Source organism: Pyrus communis, chromosome 16 (assembly GCF_963583255.1).
Source record: "Pyrus communis chromosome 16, drPyrComm1.1, whole genome shotgun sequence".
In the NCBI taxonomy this organism is placed as follows: Eukaryota; Viridiplantae; Streptophyta; class Magnoliopsida; order Rosales; family Rosaceae; genus Pyrus; species Pyrus communis.
The window spans coordinates 3,592,980-3,615,271 of NC_084818.1; the positions used below are offsets into that span (position 1 = coordinate 3,592,980).

At 36.0% G+C, this 22,292-nt stretch overlaps 3 protein-coding genes across 3 annotated transcripts; 1 reads left to right on the plus strand and 2 right to left on the minus strand.

The window, feature by feature from the left end:
• Window positions 1-1,232: 1,232 nt before the first annotated feature.
• LOC137719440 (NAC domain-containing protein 7-like) lies at window positions 1,233-2,570 on the plus strand. Its single transcript, XM_068458478.1, has 3 exons — window positions 1,233-1,398; window positions 1,498-1,769; window positions 1,964-2,570. The coding sequence occupies exons 1-3, from the start codon at window positions 1,239-1,241 to the stop codon at window positions 2,495-2,497; spliced, it is 966 nt and encodes a 321-aa protein (XP_068314579.1). The 5' UTR covers window positions 1,233-1,238; the 3' UTR covers window positions 2,498-2,570.
• A 3,308-nt stretch (window positions 2,571-5,878) lies between these two features.
• Window positions 5,879-10,316, minus strand: LOC137720599 (monocopper oxidase-like protein SKS1). Its single transcript, XM_068459689.1, has 9 exons — window positions 9,906-10,316; window positions 9,149-9,258; window positions 8,802-9,072; window positions 8,568-8,706; window positions 7,784-8,150; window positions 7,073-7,438; window positions 6,912-6,990; window positions 6,378-6,577; window positions 5,879-6,295 (listed from the first exon to the last, which is right to left on the minus strand). The coding sequence occupies exons 1-9, from the start codon at window positions 10,056-10,058 to the stop codon at window positions 6,193-6,195; spliced, it is 1,788 nt and encodes a 595-aa protein (XP_068315790.1). The 5' UTR covers window positions 10,059-10,316; the 3' UTR covers window positions 5,879-6,192.
• A 4,031-nt stretch (window positions 10,317-14,347) lies between these two features.
• LOC137720499 (acid beta-fructofuranosidase 1, vacuolar-like) lies at window positions 14,348-18,961 on the minus strand. Its single transcript, XM_068459574.1, has 7 exons — window positions 18,496-18,961; window positions 18,299-18,307; window positions 15,984-16,840; window positions 15,732-15,893; window positions 15,346-15,566; window positions 15,159-15,246; window positions 14,348-15,008 (listed from the first exon to the last, which is right to left on the minus strand). Exons 1-7 carry the CDS (start codon window positions 18,893-18,895, stop codon window positions 14,808-14,810), a joined length of 1,938 nt encoding a protein of 645 aa, XP_068315675.1. The 5' UTR covers window positions 18,896-18,961; the 3' UTR covers window positions 14,348-14,807.
• Between the last annotated feature and the right edge of the window lie 3,331 nt (window positions 18,962-22,292).

Genomic DNA, 22,292 nt, shown 5'->3' on the forward strand with positions numbered 1-22,292 from the left:
CGGGATCCAAATAATCCAGAAAAGTCGACAATAAAGTTTTTGGGGACCAGAAAACAAGTTCGTGTTCAATTCCCGAGGGCAGTACTGATCTAAATCTTACAAATCACTCACATGTTCTGCTCGGCTGTCCTTGTTTCTTCCCTGATATCTGTAACCTCCGTTCAGCTCCCTCTATAGTTTGAAATCGTGAGGAAGATTGACACACAACCGATCAGATCCGTGGACTGCAAAGCGAAAGATTTTTCTTTTCTGTAAGCTCTCTCTCTCTCTCTCTCTCTCTCTCTCTCTCTCTCTCTCTCTCTCTCCCCATGAAATTCTACTTCATTGTTCTCCAAGTATTCTTGAGTTGAATTCTTTGTGGGTTAGCTTTTCAATATTATAATTTCGGTTATTTTCCGCTCGAACAAGAAGTTTGAGGGTTTGCTAGGGTAGAAACTTGTTCTTCATCAACCGTATCCCAAGAAAAAAAAAAATATGGCTTTCCTTTTTTACATGATCTGGGTTCTCATCGACCTTCTGATCCAATTAACAATAACAGTAAAGTACAATTTATTTGGAATGATCAGTTTTGTTATTTTGATTTCTTTCATGTTTTCTTGCCTGCACCAAGATCGATTATCAGAAGTATTTATGATTACCATACAGAAAAAGTTATTTCTCATCTAAAGCATCATTTCCTGTATCAGATTAAATATTCTGTGTGAATTACATAGCATTGACAATGAACCCCCCAAAAAGAACCCCTTTTTTTTTTTTTTTCACGAGTTCATTCATCTAATTGAATATTCATGATTACATGACACTTTTCATTATCAACTTCACAATGGATAAATTTCCCACATTAGGTCAAATGAACTTTTAGTTAAGTAAGCAGTAGTTCAATAATTTCGCTCGGAAGCGTTAAACAAGCTCAATCATCACTCATCCGAGCCATTTTGTTTAAAAAATCAGACAAAATCAGTCACCATTGATTACTTACAAAGAAAATGTTGCATATGTTACATCGAGCTCATTCTGATAATCATCTCTTTTTTTGCCATGCACACATGTCTTTGATTAGGGCTAAAGTACACAAAAATTAACGAAAATTAAATTCCATTGAGATGATTCCTTAGGGTTGTGTAAGGCAATTTACAGTTGGTTGAATATTGTTTCAGGATAAAACTTTGCATGCATGCATGCCTATATGATCAGTATGACAAATAAATTTCAGGACCGAAGACCAAAAGCTGGACAATATGGAAACTTTTTCACACGTTCCCCCTGGTTTCCGGTTCCATCCGACGGATGAAGAACTTGTTGATTACTACCTCAGGAAAAAGGTTACTTCAAGAAGGATTGACCTTGATGTTATTAAAGATGTCGACCTCTATAAAATTGAGCCATGGGATCTTCAAGGTATATAAACATTATCACAATCAAGATATTGGAGTCACTTCAATTTATTTAATCAATTGGACAACAACTAATATCAGTTACATAAACCTGTAAGTACAGAACTATGCAGAATAGGGACAGAAGAGCAAAACGATTGGTACTTTTTCAGCCATAAAGATAAGAAGTATCCTACTGGAACTCGAACAAACAGAGCCACAGCTGCAGGGTTTTGGAAAGCCACAGGAAGAGACAAAGCCATTTATTCAAAGCATGACTTAATTGGCATGAGGAAGACCTTAGTGTTTTATAAAGGTCGAGCCCCAAATGGTCAGAAGTCCGATTGGATTATGCATGAATACCGCCTTGAAACTGATGAAAATGGAGCTCCACAGGCAAGAATTTAAATTGCACATATTCTAAATTTTTTATGTACGTGCCGTGTATTTGTATCATCTTAACTGATCATGTATTGTACTACTTTAACCAAGAGATAGTACACTCTTAAAGGTCAGTTGAGATGATAAAATAAATTTTGTATTTCCTTATTACATTGTGTTCAAACTTGATTCTTGTGCAATTAAAGCAGGAAGAAGGATGGGTTGTATGTAGGGTATTCAAGAAGAAAATTGCAAGCATGAGAAATAAGATGAGTGAACATGAGTCACCATGTTGGTACGATGACCAAGTCTCCTTCATGCCAGACTTAGACTCACCAGGGCACAACTCTAGCTCTATGAACATGAACATGGTGCCATACCACCACCTTCCTAGTTATCCATGCAAGAAAGAGCTTGATCACTTGCCCTTCCAGGTTCCCCACGAGCACTTCTTCCAGCTTCCTCTTCTCGGAAGCCCAAAACTTCTTCAATCATCATCAGCCACAGCTGTAAGCAGCTCCAACTCCATGGCACCTCATGCATATGGCATCGACATTAACCACGCTTGCACTTTTCAGCCGTCAGATCAAGACCAAAATTTTCATGGTGTAGTCTATGGTAACAGTAGTAATGACGATCATCAGCGAACGGTAGATCAAATGACTGATTGGCGAGCGCTGGACAAGTTTGTAGCTTCACAGCTCAGCCAGGATGACGCCTCAAAGGGAAATAGCTACTCATGATATTACATGCCCTGTTAATAAAATGTCTATAGTATGTATTAGACAAATATGGATTAATACTCAAACATTCGGAAGGAAGTGACACCATATGAAATTAATCATTTAGTAGTATATATATATACCGATCATAGGATTTAAGTACATTAGGGAAAATCGAGAGGATATTGATCTCACCATTTCCCTGTACATAATAAAACTACTGCATCAACATTGTAACTTAATTAAACTCTAAACTTCTGTTTGTTTGAGTAGTAATTTAACCCCATCAAATTAGTCATCACTTCGAAATTTCTACATCTAGTTAGCAAGCGGACTGTGCATGGAGCTGAGTTTGCTTGAAGAAATGAAGTTGATGAAGCATTGTTAATTTGCCTGTCATGGGACTTTATTATGTGCTACCTATAGCTAACAGCCATGTACGCTGTTAACGAACTCGACCAGGTGGTCGATTGATTGTAGAAATGTTACTTTGTATGTCAACTGAATGATATTAATATTACTATATATAGTTGGAGTTCTATATCTTTGTATTTAATTTTTTTCAATAATGCAAGGAGCTTGTAGCTCAGTTGGTTAAGGATATTCACCCTTGCACCCAAGACTCTGAGTTCGAATTTCTCTATTGCTCCTCTAAAAAAGAGAAAAAGTTCCCTTAAATAATGTATCTGCCTCACCAGAATGGTTGTTTCTTCTTTTGACTGCTCACAAATTTAGCACCCAAAACATTAGTGGATAGAGGATCGAGTGCTCCGATTACTGTCTATATCATGATATCTGATACGAGAGCCGGAATAATAAAATTATATATTACATGAATGATGAATACTTGCTTTGCTGTAAAGCTTGGCAAATGCAGTTATAGTACATTTCCTTCTTTTTAAATCGTAGAAGGCAAGTATGTAATTCAATCAACCAGCAAGAACACGTATCCATATAGTCGGCACCACAAGAGGTAGGTTTTAAGCGCTGACAGAGCATGCTTAGATTAAATTTCTTATCAAGTACCATGTTCTAGTAAGTACTAGATAGGGCAGATGTTTGGAAGTGGTCTATAGCTAATTTTTGGGTGCTCGTTGTCATAGACTTTGAAATGTTATTGTGTATGACTCTGAAAAGTTAATGTGTTTTACTGAAAGGTATATTTTTTTATTAGGTACTCGAATAAGGTTATGTGATATATATCATGTCAATGTATTAAAATATTGAAAGCGCTATGGAGATCACCTATTGTAAATCACATAAAAATCATCTTTCTAATAGAAATGGAACCTACTTGTATTGTGAACCCTACTTCTATTTGAGAGATAGTTTAGATGTAGTTTACAAATTGTGGTCTCACCAACTTGTGATGTAAATGTAATATTATAATACGCAGATTATACACATAGCCGTGTTTCATAGGCTCTTATATACAATAGCGAAGTTTCATTTTCTTCATTATTCTCACCATAATTAAAGGGTGATGCTAGTTGGACACACAAAATTATAACACACTTGCCGACACTCTTTAATATTAGTGAGATTCGCATCTAATAGCAAATCAATAAGTGTGTCAGTTTTGTGTGTCGAAACAGTTTTATTGATAACTTAATGCTCAAATTCTAAGCTAGCTACTAGCAAATCAAGGGAGAGAAGAATGCCTGTTAATGCATTACTTCATCAACTTTTTCTATATGCCACTCTTCTCTTATGTATTTGGGCACTACCATGAGAAGCTGAAAAGGAAAAACTATCTCTAACTTGAAAACGAAACATGCAACCGACCCGGATGAAAATTTTAAGCTGAACTTACAACTAAACTTGGGAACTTTTTTGAAAAAAAAAAACATAAAAAAGAACATGAACTACTAACCTATATATGGGGCTCGTGGATGTGTGAGAAAGATAAGCTGGAGGCAATTTGCACCAAAGCATAAAATACACCCAGTTGCTAAATATAGATATCAGTTCTATATGGTAGGGATTTGGAGAGCTCCAGCAGGATGCCCTCTGAATTTTGTAGCATTTTCATGCAAGAGAAACGAACAAACGGTTGCAAGGAAATTTGAGGACATTGGTTACCTATTTATTTGGATAGATCTTTTCATTATTTACTTGTTGCCAAGTCAAACTCGACAGTCCCTTTCAAGCAATGAAAGTTTTGGTGCGACTGCGACATACTAATTAGGCATGATCGAGAGAGACCAAGAGAAGAAATTAATTAAGTCAATGAGGTATCCTAGGATAGAAAAGTCGAGTGAACAAGTGATCAGTTGGTTTAACGGCACCTAATTTTCACTTGATTTGATTATTATAGAAGGTTTTATGTTCGATTCAGATGAATGCGAGAATATTATATATCTTATAATCAGTTAGATATTACGCTCTAACCCAGTTTAGCTTATTGTGGATAAGTTAATGGCAGTATCTTTGTAAATATTAATTATATCATTTGTTTTAAAATTTAAAATGGAAAAAAGAATGAACTAATGAGTGTAAGAAGAAAATGTTACCCACACGCACGACATGAACAGAAGAAGACTTTAGAAGGTGGTAATTAATTGCAAATATGTAATTAGAGTTTTATATATTTCTGAAATTCTTGCTTGTGAAAGAAGGATGATATCCAGTGTAATCATACTTAGTCCATGTGACTGCTATCATGTTCTTCAATTAATCCACAAATTAACCTCTTTCTGAATCGGGTCCCCATCCTAGACCTACCCTTGAACATTGCTTTTCTAGGTCACATAGTCCTTGATCCTATCGTCAGTTTCAGGAAGTCGCCATTTCGTTAGGATCGAACGAATGCTAGAGCGTAAACTAATTTAGTTGATTAGGAAGCACTTTTCAAGTGCTTTTTCAAAAAGCACGTGATTTTTAATTAAAATTTTCACATGCTAATAAGATTTTCTTGTAAGATAACAACAGAAGAGTTGATCGCCTCATTGAATCTCAACTAAATTGCCCCATCTATCTTCTGAGTACAAGTTTGGTTTAAAACCCTGGTTCAAACAAGTGAACAACAGCTGTCACTGAGTGCTATAACTCTAGTAGTATTTCTCTTCACATGTAAATGAAAAATCTTAGATTCGATTTTCGTTAAAAACGAATTTGTAAAAAAAAAAAAAAAAAAAATATATATATATATATAACAAGTGAACAACAGCTGGAAGCAGGTGATAATACCCCCTAGGCTGAGGAGCAAAATAAAGAATCCCCACGAAGAGAGGCTCATATTTGATTAGATAGTTGGTGAGACAAAGACAATAGCTTCCGAACGAATCATAAAATGACCGACATAAATCATCATAAAAAAAACACATTGACAATTTGAGGGCCGGTCAAGGCCCACATTCGCGAAGGACAAATAAAAAATAAAAAAAAAGACACATGGGAAACTTGAGAAAAATGAAGTCAAATGCTGTACATCATGAGACTTCAATTCATGAGTACACATAATTTCAAGAACGCACAAAAGAATGTTGGATACGAAATGACCTATTACAACGCTATGGTATGGGAAGTATCGCCACAGAAAATGTAAGAAACAAGCATTTATCTTCTGTCACTAAAACCACCCAAAACCCGAAATGTACCACCATCACACTTTGATTTGCACACCTAAAACTACCATCTGTATTTCAACCAACCCAGCGGTTCAGCACGAAAAAGCCGCCACTGCTCGGAATCAACCGTCACCATTAACTAACTCATCATCTAAAAGTACAAACCAAAGTGAAGAATGCCACCAGCAGAGAGATGAGCAGCCTCGAACTTCCCCTGGAAATTGATGTTGCAGAAGAGTGCTTCTGTTCCCTGAAGATGCCAAAGAAAGAAAATTAAAACGATAATTTTCATCTAGAGGGGAGAGAGAGAGAGAGAGAATTGTTAAGCATACTGCTGCCTGCTGGCTAAGGCACCACAATACAGAACATTATTGGGCACACCAAACTCTGTTTCACCGCTCTCCTCTGGATTAACGATTCTCAGATATGTCTCTTGGCCAAGGTACCATCTATCAAGGTTTTGAGTTCTAAGATTCCACACTCCGGGATTGTCAAGCGAGACAAGCACTGCTGTCCATGCGCCTGGGAAAACCTAGACAATCACAGACAGAAACACAAACACTTCATGCAAGACATAAAACAAGCATATTCCAGAGTCATCTTCATACCATGCATGAACAGATTGGACAATAAGTATGTAAGCAATCATTTCAGAGGTCACATGCTAAGGCATATATCATCCAACATCTACACATTTGCATTTGACTTGAATGTATGTACGAAATATTTGCTACATGGCCATCAGGACTTTTTTTCTAGGGTTTCCATTTAGTTTCTTCTCTAGATTTTTAAGAAAGGGCATAATAACCGGCTGAAAAGCAAAAGGTATCATAAAGAATAAGAAAAACAGATGTTCAAAGACAAACCTGTGTAGTGCTTCGAGTAATTGCATCCCACTTATTATATGCACTTCTGCTGTTTTCAGTCCAATCACCAAAACCCATCCTGCACACATCAAATCATTCTCTAAACACAACTAATTTCAAAGTAGCTGATATAAAACGATACAAATGAAAATAAAACTTACCCAACCAAAAAAAAGGAATATCCATCCAAATGAAAACTCTGCACTGCGGTGTTATTGTTCTGGAAAATGATTTCAATAAAACCCTTATATGTAGCATTGATGACAGATATGTCTGTTCGGGGGGTTCTATTAAGTGGCTTATTGGGGAAATCAAGCTTATAGGCTCCTCTAACATTGTTCTTATCTGCAAGCCTGATTGGTGTAGTAAGGTTGGCAAATGAGATGCCATTCAGCGTAGCTCGCAGTTTCCCACCAATTATCTGTGGTGGCACAGTCTTTATCACGTATAAATCAGTGACATTAATTTGACCATAGTGAAATGATCCCTGAGGATTAGGGCGAGCTCCACTTGCAGATCCATTTTGCCTAGCAATAAGATAGCCAAAGACTTCAGACGAATGAACTAGTAATGAACTACTCTGAGAATTTACCTAAAACCGAACAATTAAGGGGAAGAAATGAGGAAAACGCAAATCCAATATATGCAAGAACGAAAACAAGGCATAGTTTACAGCATCTAACTGAATCATCTGTTATGGTAGCGATCTAAATATTTCTGTAAATTTAAGTCAAGAACTGATCGTCTGTTCAAGTTGATTTAAGATAAGAGAAATGATGGCTCCTCAATAGCAAACTTTTAACATCTTTCTACCACAAGACATGTTACAAGAAATCAACATCTTGAAGGAATATAAATCTTCAAAAACAAACCTGATAGACAATGCCTGGTTCATCGACCATGTCTTGTCATAAAAATCGTTGGGAGGGTCAGGGAGAGGACCACTTGCTGGTCCTTTAGAGTTGGAATAGTGCAAGACAGCAACACCAGTAACTCTTTGCCAAAGTGATTCATTTACAAACCTCGCACTTGCAACGATGTAGTAATCACTACTGGCATTCTGATCCATGGTAATAAGAAATGAATATGACTGTCCAACATGAATGTCTAAGTTTGTATAGTTTTGTTGCATTGTATAATATCCCTCTGTTTCAGCTAAAACCAGATTGTGATTCTGAATTCTAAAGTTCAAACTTGTTGAAATACCAACGTTGTGCACTCGTATTCTGTATGTCTTTCCTGCAAAACACATTAATTTGAAACAATTATCCGAGAGAATACAAAATATATCACAGAAATAATAATATCGCACCACACGTTTCACCATTTTATGTCTCCAATTCTGAAGACTAGGAAATCCAAATTCCTTAATCGACATTAGTGATCTTTACCAGGGAGAAATATGCTTCAATTTATCAAAATTAGACAGGTAGTGCATAAAAGGATGATAGTAGAATGGAATTGTCAACAAATCTTCATAACAACAATAATAATATGAAACAAGACAAAGCAAAACAGAAAAAGAACAAATGCAACGTTTATATATTCATGGTCGTCTCGGCAGAGATAACCTGTGAAAACAAAGTGAAGATTGAAAGGGATGGAGTGTTGGGAAGGAGGATGGATCATGGTTGCAAAAGCCTTTAAAATATATACCTGGATCAACATTGATGGTTTCATACTGAATTCCATCAGGTACTAGGGTATTATTGTATTGATAAGGTCCCTTTCCATTGATAAGAACTCCATCTGGCATCCCAAGGTCTTTTCCAGCATCAAGAGCAGTTCTCAGTGCCTAAAAATCAAAGGAAAGTAAAGGGAGGAGGTCATTCCTGAACTTCAGTCTTCATTGTTCACATGAAAAGACTTAACACACCAACAAATACTGACCGTATGGTTTTGTGTGTACCAGTCACCGATAGTAATGAAGATATCACCAGCAGGCAGATTAAAAGGAACATTAATTTCTGCCCTGTTATTAATATGAAAGGAGCCAAAACCTCCAGATGCTCTCTGCAAATTAAGAGATGGGAAATAGAAGAAGCTCCCGATCTGGTCCTTAACTTGAAACTGATAAGTCCAATTCCATGAAGGAGGGATCGGACAATTTGTGCCAAGAACACCATCCTGCCATGAATTCCGCCGCATTTGAACCCCAGACCTGTCATAGAAATTTCACAAACATCTCAAAAACATCCCATCCAAGAAATACAACGAAATTTGTATGAAAACCTTACCATGTCATCAGGAGATTTTCGTCCAATTCATTGTGTACATTAACAACAACATTGTTATTTGTAGTAGCATTGATAGGAGGACCTGGAAACTTCCCATTAACTGCTATAACCTGCAATCAAAATTCCAATAAAAACATGTAATGATACACTTTGAAAATTGCTCAAACTCCAAACAATGTAAGATGCACACATGGCCTAAGATCTACATTAATCACCCAAACATAAACGAAAATATACTCGTAAATTATACGAAAAGGGGGTAAAACCCCTCCCGCACAAGGGTTTTAGAACAATAAAATTTCACTATCAGGACACAAATAATCTAAAAATAATATGTACTGCAACATCAAGCAAATATCGCTGAAAAACCGAAGACTCACTAAATACTCTTTTTAACCCCTCAATCCATCTCACAGTCACTAAAACCCTCGTTAACAGGACCAGAAATAATCCATGAATGCACGCACAATCAAGCAAGTATGGCTGGAAAAACAAAAACCCACATCGAAATGATCTATATACTCTTCTTAAACCCCAATCTACCTCACTGTCACTGATATAAACCCACAAACAGCAAAAACCACAGATTTAATACATAAATCACAAAAATACACAAAACCCATGAATTACAAATGTATTAAATAGCAGTTCCAATGGATCCAGAGACAAACAGAAAAGTTAACAAGCGCTCGCACTATCATTCAGCAGTAAATAAACAGAGTAAAACCCAAATGAAAGGGAGACGAGAAAACCGTACCTGCTGAGGAACGCCGAGAGGGGAGGCGGTGATGTAAGAGACACGGAAGTCGTAGAAGACGTAGGGGTCTCCAGCAGAACAGAGAGTTGAGAGCAGAGCAATGCAGGTAAGAGAAAACAGAGTAAACAGAGAGAACCTCGACAGAGCCGCCATGGGGATCCTTAACTACGAAGTCTACGAAATCAAAGTCGAAGTTTCTGGGATTCGGCGAGTTTCTCTTACATATCAGAGGAGGAGAGAGAAAGTAGAGAGAGAGAGAGCGGAAACGGAGGTTACGAGAGTGTGAATACGAAGAGAGGAGAGGAAGTTTCGTTCTTCTTCTTCAGCTGCTCTCAGAGTGTGTAAGAGAGAATGAAGAAGGCTCCGTGTCACGACAGTATTGCCCTACAACCACTTCCGCTTCTCGAAATTTTTGGCTAAACGCGCGTATATTAAGGAGTGCGGCAGGTGACTGCCTCAACCGATTGGATTTCTAGTTTTATTCTCTTCGCAAATAATAAATATCTGAAAAATCAATGATCGATATAAAAATAAGTGATGAAAGCAAACTTGCTATTGAACTTACTGAATGGCACTCCACTGCCACTCAAACTTAACACGTATTAAGCCAAATTAATATAAGATTCTTCTTATTAAATTTAATCTAAAAGTTGAAAAAATAATTACTGCATAAACTAAAATCGAAAAACATGTAAGTTTTATTATCTCGAGCCCACCTCCCCCCTCTCTCTTTTCTTTCCGTCCCCACCAACCCAACCCCTTCATTTAGTCAACGTTCTTCAATGCATGCCCAAAAATACATATTTGTCGATTCAACAAACATTTCTTGTTTTCCTCTAATCATCAAACTCTTTTTTACAATTTGAGAATTGTTAAGAAATAAAAGGGAGAGTTTTCGACCAAAAAAAAAAAAAGAAAGAAAGAAAGAGGAGAGTTTTTTTGGGGTTGGGGTTTGAATGTCACTGCTCTCTGTAAATTTAATCAAAGTCCTTACCTAGAAACCCCTGAATTGAGAGTGGGTGGGTAGTAGGTGTGTAGATGGAGATTAATGTTTAACAAATGGTAAGTTTTGAGTGGGTGGTGGCACGTTAAACCTCACACAAGTTTTTCTCCAATATCGGCGAGATAAAGAAAAATCAATGAACATGATTCACTGCAAAGGTTTTTGCCAAGACTCATTGCAAATGTCAAACTTTCAATTTTTTTGAGAAAGTTTTCTCTAATTTCGACTAATTAGAAATAAGTTGATCCTCACCCTATTGGAATTTTCTGTAGTTTCCATCGAAGTCAACTGATACCAATAACGATATTAACATCGATATATCACCAAAAATTCTATATCTATATTTTTATAAATTCGCATATCCATATTTTCGCTTGTATCAATATTGTAAACGCTATAATAGTATTTTTCTCATCAAATTTTAAAATGACAAAAACACCTTCAATTTTTATCAAATCCTTGACCCATTGTTTAATAAATCGGGGGTATTTTTATTATTTTGATTTTTATTTAATATAATTTTTCATGAAATGATTAAAATGTTTGATGGTGGACAAACTCATTACCACTTTTATTGATTTCAATTTTAGAGATCAAAATGATGAGCTATACCAATCTCAATAATCATTTTGACTAAAAAACCAAAAAAAATAATATGCGACTGATTTACCGGGTGCTGCCGGTATTTTCTCGCACAACTGCCCCAGGCCCCCCACTAACGCAAAAGGCACAAGTTTCGGCGCCTCGCGCTCGCTCAAATTTTCTAACGTTCTCATCCTCTGCAAAAGCAACCACATGCACAGATGCAGGCCCCACCGCAAACAAGCTGACTGTGTTTTTTATTTTTTATAAATATTTTCCCCTTTTTTTTATTTTTCTGGGTGATTATTTTCTTTCTGGAACACGCACGTTACACGGTTTACTAATTCCACAGTTTGTTTTATGGAAAAGAAAAAACATATGCATTGGGCAACTAAATTTTTGGGATTCTTTGCTGAGGTGGCATAATCTGTTGCCACGTCACGTTGTCTGTTGCGTGCCATTGATGGATTTTCTAACAAAATTAGTGGGTGGAAATTTATATTTTCTTACTAAATTAAGGATTAATATTTCAAAATTTTTAACCGTTAAAATGCGTACATATAGACATAACAAAATACTGTAAATCTTTTTGGCTAAACTGTTTAAAAATATCGGATTTTCCATTGTCATATAAAAAAAAAAGGTTAGTTGACTTGTCAATCGGGGAGGTGATTAAAAATATGATTACGTTAAGTAAGGAGCATTAATTTGCATACCCTAAACTTGTTTTTCACTTTACCATTGTCTCACCTAGATAATATTATTTTTTTGGTAAAATTTAAATAATATAGTTATTTTATTGGCCAAATATTTACCATTATATGTATGGATTTGGTGAAATACAGGTTTGGAGAGTTTTCGTGAGAGCTGAGGTTTGTGTGGCAGCATGTGCAATAGAATCCAAAATTTAAATGGCCGGCTTGTACCATCCAACAAACCTTGTGCTTTAAGTTTATATATATGACATTTGTTTATTTCTTTTTGTTTAAAACAAATGTCCGAAATGAATTGTCGTATCATCAGTTGTATATATTTATGAGTTTATCATCTAGACTCGTGTGAGGATACAATTAATGATGTCTAAATCTTCATTCATCGAGTGAAATGAGTCGTATCCAACCGCATAAGGAATAGTGTACAAAATCGATAATTGTGACCAATTGGCTAGCATTTAGAAGTGGTAATTGTATGAATTAGTTGAAGAGTAGTTGAAGGTCGACTCATATAGATGATAATGATAATATATAATTGTGGTTAACCTTATTATGATGACGTGATTTTGTTGTGACGCTGTAAGTACATTGTAAAATTTTAGCAATTGTCGGAAGTTTAATATCTCAAGTGAAATATTAGCATTGAGTGGATAAAAGTGGTAGTGGCAAGTCACAACTTTCAAGTGAACAAATTGTGGGAATTGACGGAAATTGGCGACTGTGAGGTGGTTGCGTTTCCATATTTTACTTATTGGTCGAAGTTTATAGTATCTTAGTCACGATTAATGAGAATCTTACTAACGTCAATGGAAGACGTGCACCCAATGTATGCGGCACAAGAAGAATGATACAAAATAAGGGACGTGGCTTCAACATAACAGGTGATTTAGCGATTTGATTTGATTTCGACAATTATTAATCTACTATTTTCAATCTCATTAGTTCGTTTTTCATATTATTTCAGAAAAATTATTAGTGCTAGATACATTGAAGAAGAATTGCAAACTAAAAGGAAACTTTTGTAATATATAATCTTATAAATAATGCTTTAGTGGTTTATCTTTGCAACTATGATAAACATTAAATTTTCACATTATCCTTCCGCAAAAAGTGTGGAATTAAATATTTCTCCTTGCATTCTGCAATATTCAACCGTCACATCATGTAGTTTACAAAAGATGATCTAAAAGTTTGGCCTCCATAGTGTGTGTATATAAATATATATCCTGAGAGCATTGGCAGGAAATGGAAGCAACTAACTTGCACATGGTTGGTGGAGAAATTTAATCAGTTAGTTTGTTTTTTTAATTAACTTGCTAATCATATTTTAATATCTCTTAATTGCCAGTGTGCTGGCTTATGACCCATTCAAAACCCTAAATAAATAAATAATTAGGATTAGTCATGATCCATTAAGCTTAAATCCTCTTTTGTTGGGATGGGTATTGGATGCATTGATGCCGCCAAAAAGATTCAGAACTCAAAATAAAAGGTCAAATGGGGCTTCACAATTTTAAAAACTATAATTTAAAAAAAATAAGACCTAACGGTCGAATACCAAGTCAGTCACGTTACACGGGGAAATTGAATTAAAGTAAGGAACAAAGCACATGTTGTTCAAGAGAAAAAAGGGAGTTCTAACGAAAAGTCCACGGTACTGTTTATTTTAATGAAAAATTATATTTTTACACTAAAAAATCAATCCTGATACTATTTAATTTACCTTTTATTTTGTCTTTATCATTAAAAATCAAAGTTTTTAAACTTCTTTTATTAGTTTTCCTAATAAAAAAAAACCCTAATGGCTCAATTCCATGTGGGCTCTCACTTTACTTGCAGCCCCAAATTTTCTAGCCCAATCCAACATGCATCAGACAATTGGGCCTTTAGGGCCCAAATCATTAAATTCAATTGCTTGAGGAAAGTGATTACGAGCTTTGCTCTCATACAGCAATAAAGAAATTTAGTTAAATCTCAACAGCCCGTTCGTTAAAAATATTGAGTAGTATGTAGCTCGAAATGACGAACATCATATGGTAGTGGACATCTAGCACTATTTTTATTTTTGTTATACAAACAATATTAAGATCGATAAACCAACACAAATACTTCATGCCAAAAAACAAACACGATTAAGTACTCGGATTACTAACTCTTCGTTTAGCAGTTAGCACTTTTAATTTTTAAATAACAACACTACAAAGTAGATAACAACATGTAGGACATCGAAGAAAGATGAATTTAAGCTAAGTGAGCTAATAGCGCAAAGAAAGTGTAGAGAGTAAAAAAGGGCAACCCCAAGCTAACAAGACTTCCCGTTTTGTGAGTGTCAGGGAGGAACGTCTATCAGGGAGCAATGGGCAAAATTTTTACTTTATTAATTTATTTTTCTTGGAATCTAAATGGATAGATATCGCTCGAGGACAAGCCTTAGATACAAACTGAATGGCAGCCCAATGAGTAATAACACCGCCATCGATACACATTTTTGACATTTTGCTCGCCAGAAAGTTTGTGATTCCTTGGTAGCCAAGTGATGACTGGCAGCTGCTGATGCAGGAGATGCTTTTGCTTGTGTTGCAAGAATTGAAGTAATGTCACTGATTAAACCTGGTCTAATGGGAATGGATGAATGAAAGCTGAGTTGAGCTGCCAGATCTTGAGGGTAGCCTTGACATTCACTCCTGTTGCATTGTTGAACAAAAATAGCCTTGCTGCTCCATAGATTGCTTCCGTTGGGTAAACCCGCGATGAAATTACCGTCCTGCCCCCTTGCGCGTAGCTTTCCACAATCGAATGATCAACCTGCACATTCAACACCCAACAATTTAGATTCAACACCATTCTCGAGGTCCTTCTGCCATTCACAGTTTGACACATGCACATAAATAGCGTGTGCTTTGAAGTTTTATGGTACAAAAGATAATACAACTTGGCAAGGAAGGAAAGTCTCACCAATACTCTAGCAGAATATGTTTCACCATCCAACACAGGAACTTCGCCTCCATAAACGTGTTTGAAGACTTCAGGAGCCTCGGAGGACCTGCATTACCAAGAACCGTGTAAGATAACCGCTACATTAACATATTGAAAGTTAGAGACATCTCAGCACTAATTAACATTCATTAAGATCAAGGTTAACCTCGATTCGTCGGCGCAGAAGTAAGTTGTGACGTCCCCATCGGTCGAGTTGGTAACTCGGAAATAAACCGGGGTTAACTCGGAAAGAGTTTCATCTGCAAGAGCCAAAATGCCAAAGGGTCCGAATGTGCTCCTGTCTGCAGCACCATCACCACACCCTGAACTCCCATTCACACTCTCTGTATCCAATAATTCAATTTCAAAGTCGACGAATATGTCCAACTGTACACATTTTCAAGCAAGAAAAGCGTTAGCAAGTAGGAAAATTTAAACAAATAATATGAGCATGTTAAAGACGTTTAGCCAATTTTTCGACATTTAGAATTTTAATCACTCGAGGATCGCTCGAAGAAGCCTCAAGCGACTATTTTCGAATGCTTGACATACTTGTGTAGCAGTTCCAATATCAAGTGGCACGGTTGTTCCTGATTCAACCAAAACATCAGTAAATTCGGTACTGTTTAATCTCAAGTCTTCAATCTCCTCCACTGGCCATTGAAGCAAATTGGTTCCAGTTTTGCTATCGAACAACACAGTCCTTGGAATGGTCTACAAAATGCGAGCACATAAATCAAATACGCTCGTATGTCATAACCAAACAGTTATTGTCACTCGAAAAAAAGTCATATGACCACGTACCTGAAGCGAGGACCACCCTTTCTCCAAATCATCAGTTTCAGTATCAGTTTCATTAATCCAACCCCACAAGATCCTTCTCTCCTTATTTTGATCGTAAAATGTCTTTGATGCATAGTACCTTCCATAGTCGTACCTCAACCCGATACCGACGTCGATAGTCGGGTCATCGGGTACCCATGTCTCATTCTCTATAAAGTAAGTCCCAATTGCGTAGTGGTCCAATTTTGTGTCATCCAAACTAGCCTTTAGCACGTGCTTAACCCCGTCGTTATTTACGGACGTTTCCAAACCCTTGGTCCCGTTTATAGAAACCGGGTAAAAGTCCACGCACTCCCACATACCCGTACCCGGGACCTCATGCAAGACCCCATCATGGAGCTCATAGTTTACAAAATCAGTTGTGGTGTACACCATTGAAATGCCGGTTGTGTTGATTTTTGATCCAAGGGTAATTCGCCATTTGCCATCGGGACCGATCCAAGCGGTTGTTGGATCACGAAAATCCGTGGATCCGATTCCCGATGGCGGAGTCAAAACCGGGTTACCCTCGTACTTGATCCAATCAAGGAGGAGGGGATCCGATAGGTTGGCGGGGTAGGCGAGGTTTTGTACTTGCACGGAATCGTTGGTGCTTCCGGTGTACAGAATCATGATTTCCCCGTTAGGGAGTATGGTGGCGGACCCAGTCCATACCCCGTTCGCATCGAACCATCGATCGGGGACCATGGCGAGCGGGAGGTAGAGCCAGTGAATCATGTCCTTTGATACTGCATGGCCCCATGTGATGTTTCCCCACACAGCTGAGTCCGGATTGTACTGGTAGAACAGGTGATACCATCCCTTGTAAAACAATGGACCTACAAAACATTTGAATGTTAACTCATTAAATTATTAATAAATTAGCAATTTAGAATAAGATCAATCCCGATCACCAACTACTAGTAAGGAAGTCAAACTTGTGATTATGAAAAATAAAAATGCTACTGTAAGTCTTTTATGTCTTCAAAAATGATGGATTTGTCCTTTTTTAAGGGGGGGGGGGAAATCACAAACACCATGTGACATGGGAAACACGGGGGTCCCACCACAAACACTAAATTTGATCGTCCATAAGTTTGAATGGAATTTCCAACAAAAAAAAAAAGTTTGAATAGCGGGTAGATCGTATCTGCCACGGTCCGCGGCGGCAGATGGGCACATGGCTAATTACGTCAACAAATATCCAAAAAAGGAAAGGATTTTAGAGATATTTTAATTATGTTCGTTCATCGTATGTCGTACAATTAGAAATTATTTTAAATTTTTTTCTTTAAAATTGAATCTAAATAGTAATTAATAAAAATTAATCACATAATATACAATGAACTAACACGATTAAAAAATTCCTAAAATCATCACAAAAAGAATCCGGAAAAGATCAAAAGAGGATCCTCGTTTCCTAAAAAGAACCACATGTGGTTACATTACATGTGAGTCACGTGGCTGGGTTGGATTAGGTATTAGCTTGGTAGAGGTAGGCCCTATCTGACAAGTCCAATTTCCAGCTTGATTGACTGGTCCACAACTCACAAAGCATCAGCGCTTTGCTGGGACAGTCTTAAAAAATAATATAGTGTTGGCTCCTGGGATAAAGTTGGAACCAAATTTTTGAAGAGAGTATTATCCACATTTTTTTTTTTGGAAGTTTTAACGAAAAGTTTATGATACTGTTTATTTTAATAAAAAATTATATTTTTATACTAAAATGTCAAACTTGATACTATTCACTCTATCTTTTATTTTATCTTTGTCGTTAAAACTCAAAATTTTCAAACTATTTTCATTAATTTTCTTTTATTTTTATCTTCAATACATTGTTCTCAATTTTCGACCATTTGATCGAACGAATTGAAAAATCAATGAACAAAATTAATAAGAATATTTAAGAGGTAAAAAGATATGTGTCAATAAAACTTCCCATCTTCCAATTCTAACCTTATATATGCATGTTTTTTACAAGACGTTAATGTACACTCTAAATCATTCTAATTATAAAAACAAAGATTTAAACTTTAGTATAAAAAAATAAATACACTGCACTGATGAACTAACCTAATCACAAGAAGGCCTCCAAAAGAACATATATTGTTTCATATAAACTATTAAGTAGAAACAAAAAGTACTAACCATACAATATGGTTAATTGTGGTGTAAGCGAAAAAAAATTATAAATTAATCACATGATTAGGAACAGAAAAGGAAATGTCAAAAAAAAAAAAAAAAAACAAACAAAACAAAAAGAAAAAAACAGAAGGAGTTTTGATTTGAGAACTTACCATTAGGATCTGAAGTAGAAGAAACCAGAATCCACCACCAAAAGAACAAACATGATTAGTCCAATATAATTAAAAATCATAAAATTAAATACTGAAATTCAAAAGAAGAAAGTCCAATTAAGAAAGTTAATCATGGATTGCTGTTACTCGAAAATAAATTTAAATAAATAACAAATAAAAGCTGTAAGTGCACCAACCATTCATCCAATTGTCTGCCGGTTGGAAATGGAAGGCAGTTCTTTGCCAAGAAAACATAGCATTCGTCCAGTTATACGAAGCTTCCTCTGAAAAATATGGATTCGATTTGGCCGATACGCCTTCTAATTTTCCCCTAGGCACTGAGAACGACCTCGGTTCTGGACTAGTTGAAGCTGCCGGCTGCTGGTGGCGGTGGTCGTGATCTGGTTGTTCTGGCACTGTCTTTCGTGGCGCTCCCGGTCCTTGGTGGATTATTAATGTGACTAATGACAAGAGGAATATGACCGAGGAGAACGTGACGGCAAAAACCTTAAAGGGTCTGCGATGAGTCGGCGGAGGGACGGCGGCGGAGGGGTCTTCTCCCGGCAAGGGAGTGTAGGAAGTGTTGTTGGAGTCCATGTTGCAGTAGACTCTCTCTGCAGGTGGAAATTGAGAGAGAGATGAGTGAATGTGGGGAGAAGTAAATTAAATGGGGTTTATATAGCGGGAGATATTGTGAGGAATCCGCATGGAGATTGGAGTGTAAAGGGTGGATTGGTGGTTGTCCAATTTAACTGGAGAGAGGAGAGAGAGACCTTATTGTCCTTTGCCTCTTTGGATGCTGAAATTTATCATTGTCTCTGAAACACAATTCGATATACAAGTGTTATGATACAAGTGATTGGATATTTGAACAAGAAAAAAATTCTAATTACTTTTATTATAATCCTTTATGTATTAAGACGTGTTTTCTAACATGCTAAAAAATCTCGCATTTCGAAAAGTTAAAATTTGAATGACCCTCAGATGTGACCTCGATAAATTAGTTGGCCATGTGAAAATACACTAATTAGTTGGGATTCCATACAAAGTGAATACGATAGAAAAATCACTTACCTCGTAATATATATAGTTCCTTCAGAATCCTAATACAAATCGGATATGCCTTAATCTTTAATGATATGATCATATGGACAAGGAAAATCAAAGATGAAAATCGTACGTAAATTAAACCTTTCTTTTATTAATATTTTAAGTCTTCGAACTGTGGAGGTGTCTAAAACTCGAACCTCTCAAATTTGGTTTCGTGTATTTTAATAAGTCGACATGAGATTGAGAAGATCCTCTTGCCAAGAGACGTGCAGATGGAGCACATGACATGGTGTGGGCAAAACTTGATCTGTTTGCTCCATTATTGCTCTTCCAATTTGACACGATTACAAATGATGTGTGTATATGCGTATATTTTCAGTATTTCATACAGAGAAGCAATTTTCAGTATATTTAGAGTCTTAATGCCACGTTAATTTGAACCGTGGGAAGTGTTTTTGCACGCTGTTTTTCTCTCTGTGCATGCTCATTTTAACTTATGTATCTCGATTCGTGTTTGCAGTTATTCAAACTAAAAACTACAGGTAAACAAAGTTTGCTTGAGAAGAAAAAAGTGTGTGAAAATTATTAGTCTTTGAATACATCTTAACAAAAATATTGTGTGTCAAGAATCTACAACGTACTAGAATGCCTTTGTTGACAATCCTTTACTCTAACAGAATTTAAGGTGCCAGTAAGAACTGAACCTACGAATTCACCTATTATAAGTTTGACGTTTTAACCATTCAGCCATAAATGCTTAACGGGGATCCTTGTGCATGATGAATGACCAAAATAATTTATTGTTATAAAATTGATATCAAACGGACTTTAAAAAAACGAGTGATGAAATGTAAATTAAAAAAATGGAAAAAGAAGGTGAATGATAAGAAAGACCTTTGGTTGCCACAGTTAAAAGAAACGTTGTCGAAGGGTCCACGTCAAAACGTGGCTACCATAGAGTATCACACGGTAATTGCAAGACCAAAAGTTATCTCGTGTGATTCATGTGTAATGTGGTGAGAACTTGGTGTACCTGTATGTCCCACAAACCATCATAATTTATCAGCTTATTTAGCCATAAATTTCTCGTGAGGTATTCAATTTTGGTTGTCTGTATATATGGCCATATGGGTATGTCCCACAAACAATCCGAATTTATCTTCCTATTTAGCCATGAAATTTAATCTAAGTGACGTAATTATTGAAGTGTTTTAAAGAGAAATAAAAATATTCTTTTTCATGGTACGATTTGTTGGAAAGAAATTTTAAGTTTGTTCCTCTTTCACCTTGTAAGTGAAGGTTTTTTATGCGTGAAAATTTTTAATAGCATATAGGTAAAGGTTTTTTCTTCGTCATTACTAAGAACTAGGTGGTGTTGAATGTCAACGATGCAAACCTAATACAAAAGTAATCGTATTTGAAAAGTGCAGTTAACCGTATTGAAAAGACATAGTTTATAATTTTAACAACAATATTCATATAATTTTTGGTTTATTATATTAACATGTCACAAATTGTGGAATAAACCTTACATATTTAATACACCCCACATTTGCTTTTTCAATGAAAAATTATCTTAATACACCCCACTTACTTCCCCATAATACTCTCACACCTCACATTCTCAATATACACCTTACATTTTCTGCATGCACCCCATATTTTCTATACACCCCACATTTCTCAAATTTTATAAAGCTTTTAATTTGGACAAAAAATGCCGATTGGAATTTTGACTAAAGATACCGCCTGAGATTTAAAGCATATGTGAGTTGTTTTCAATTCCACCATTAAAACCCATGTCGTTTATTTTTAATATTTGGTGGTAATTTTAGGTGTTTAATTCTTCTTGTAATCCCTGTGATCCCTAAAAGATGCTTACGAACATAGAAGCTTGAATAACGCAGCAAAAACAAGATTAAATAATTATCAATCCCATCAAAATCACTAAAACAATAAAGAATATGAAGTCTTACCTCATGTGGAACTTCCGAAATATCGATTTCATGTTTCATTTGTCAAAAATAATTTCTCTCAATTGACATGTTTGTAGTTTCATTGGTTAGAGTTTTGTTCAACAATGGAGGGTCAGAGGAATTTTGATAGTTGAAGAAGATAAATAATACGTTAAAAGTGATTTGGGGTGTATTTAGATTTTTTTTTTTTTAAACCTAATAAGCTCAAAATTGCCATTGTTTAGTAGGGTAAATAAATAATTTAATCTTAAATTTTAGTGTGAGATGCATTCAACATTTTGTGAGGTGCTAATATAAAAAGCCTAATTTTTTTTCTCACATGTTTTTCAGAAGAAGTAAGTAATTAACCGGGCAGCTATACATGTTGATGACGATTATGAAATGACGTGAGCTCAAAATTTTGAATTTACATACGAGACCTGTGAAGAAAATCGATACAAAATTAAATAAACAATATTAATGTTTGTGATTTAATTAGGATTGTAATTAACGTTGGGTACGTGCATGCATATGCATGGAAAACAACGACATCGATCGACAGGGAACATGAAACACCATCAAACACGAGCGAACATGTGGATATGTCTAATAATTTGCTCCAAATCTCACATCACTATAATTAACATCGGGTAGATCTTCATGTGTTAACATAAACCAACCCACTTTTGGCTTTAATATCTCACATGATTAAGATTAGCATTACCTAACATTCAGAGTCTTAGTTGGTTTGATTTCTGGAATTGTTGAAATTAGCAGCAAGAGGAATGAAGGAATGGTAGGTTCAAATGAACCTACGACTTGCTATTAAGATTCTTCACCTATCATTAAAAAGTGGAGTCAAGATTTGTCAATTATATAGTACTTAATCACTTTCTAAATTGCATTAAACTACGCCGAATCCTATATAAGTTGTTAGGAAAGGAGGAAAATTCAGTTAGATATCTCTGACCATATTATTTGTTGGGACT